This window comes from Propithecus coquereli, unplaced genomic scaffold, assembly GCF_000956105.1.
Source record: "Propithecus coquereli isolate 6110/MARCELLA unplaced genomic scaffold, Pcoq_1.0 Scaffold253, whole genome shotgun sequence".
Taxonomy (NCBI): domain Eukaryota; kingdom Metazoa; phylum Chordata; class Mammalia; order Primates; family Indriidae; genus Propithecus; species Propithecus coquereli.
This window is the reverse complement of record NW_012148097.1, coordinates 1,922,712-1,923,880: the sequence shown is the minus strand read 5'-3', so window position 1 is coordinate 1,923,880 and position 1,169 is coordinate 1,922,712. Positions and strand designations below refer to the sequence as shown.

Below are 1,169 nucleotides of genomic sequence, written 5' to 3'. Positions count from 1 at the left end.
TTTTTAAAGTCCTCTCACACATCATTTAGTGTAAGTAATTTTATTTTATTAAACTACCTGGCAGCATAGAGGTAAAATAGTTTAATCATGAGTGTTGTTACAAAGGATGTCGGGAGTGTGGCACTCATACTTTGTTGGTGTGAGTCCTAACTGGTGCATTACCTCTTGGGAGATCCATTTGGTCCTACCTGTTGAAATTTAAAACACATAAACCATTTGACTAGCAATTCAACTTTTAGGAGTTTATCCTAAAAATGCTTGTATATGTAGGCAAAGGTATTTGTACAAGTATGTCCTTTATAGAGTTATTCATTTTAGCAAAGTATTGGAAACAAGTTAAAGGTTCATTGATAGGGAAATGGCTCAATACATGTGGGCTTTCATATGATGGAATGCTTTGCACCATTTGAAAGAATGAAGTAGATCTGTATAGATCTGTATGCAGTCCTGTACTGCCATGGAGGGTCACCAATGCAAATTCTTAATTGACAAGAACAGAGGCAGAGCAGTATGCCAACACATGTTTAAAATTTAGTCTGTGGGAGATGGGCATATATGTACATTCGTGTATGTGCGTATACATGTGCACATTTGTATAACATAGAAACATGCCTGGAGGGAGGTAAAGGAGGCAGTGGAGTTTACTTTTTGCTGTTTACCTTTTCATAACACTTGAATTTACCATATACATGATTTATCTGTGAAGAATATCTGATTAATTTTTTGAAGTCTAAAATACAGACTTGATATAGGTGCAGCCTGCCACGTCCTTGAACTTAGAGAGTGGGATGTCTGGCTTCCCAGCGGGAATCTTTGTACTGTCCACGACCAAAGAGAGAATTAAATATGGGTGATGTTGAGAAAGGCAAGAAGATTTTTGTTCAGAAATGTGCCCAGTGTCACACTGTGGAAAAGGGAGGCAAGCACACGATGGGTCCGGGTCCAAATCCCCATTGTCTCTCTGGGTGGAGGACAGGCCAGGCTGTTCGATTCTCTTACACAGATGCCGGTAAGAACAAAGACATCACCTTGGGAAAGGATATACTCATGGAGTATTTGACGAATCCCAAGAAGTACCTCCCTGGAACAAAAATGATCTTTGCTGGAGTTAAGAAGGCAGAAAGGGCAGACTTGATAGCTTATCTCAAAAGAGTTACTAATTGGCTATT

General features: G+C 39.3%; 2 protein-coding genes across 2 annotated transcripts in view; both read left to right on the top strand.

Moving 5' to 3' along the window:
• Window positions 1-1,169, top strand: part of FARS2 (phenylalanyl-tRNA synthetase 2, mitochondrial) — a 394,817-nt gene that overhangs the window by 83,275 nt on the left and 310,373 nt on the right. The gene's annotated exons all lie outside the window — the stretch shown is intronic.
• LOC105812509 (cytochrome c-like) overlaps window positions 847-1,169 on the top strand; it is a 6,176-nt gene continuing 5,853 nt past the window's right edge. The window contains exon 1 of the mRNA XM_012646989.1: window positions 847-1,163. Within this exon, the coding sequence (XP_012502443.1) occupies window positions 847-1,163 (317 nt within the window). The remainder of the gene's footprint in view (window positions 1,164-1,169) is intronic.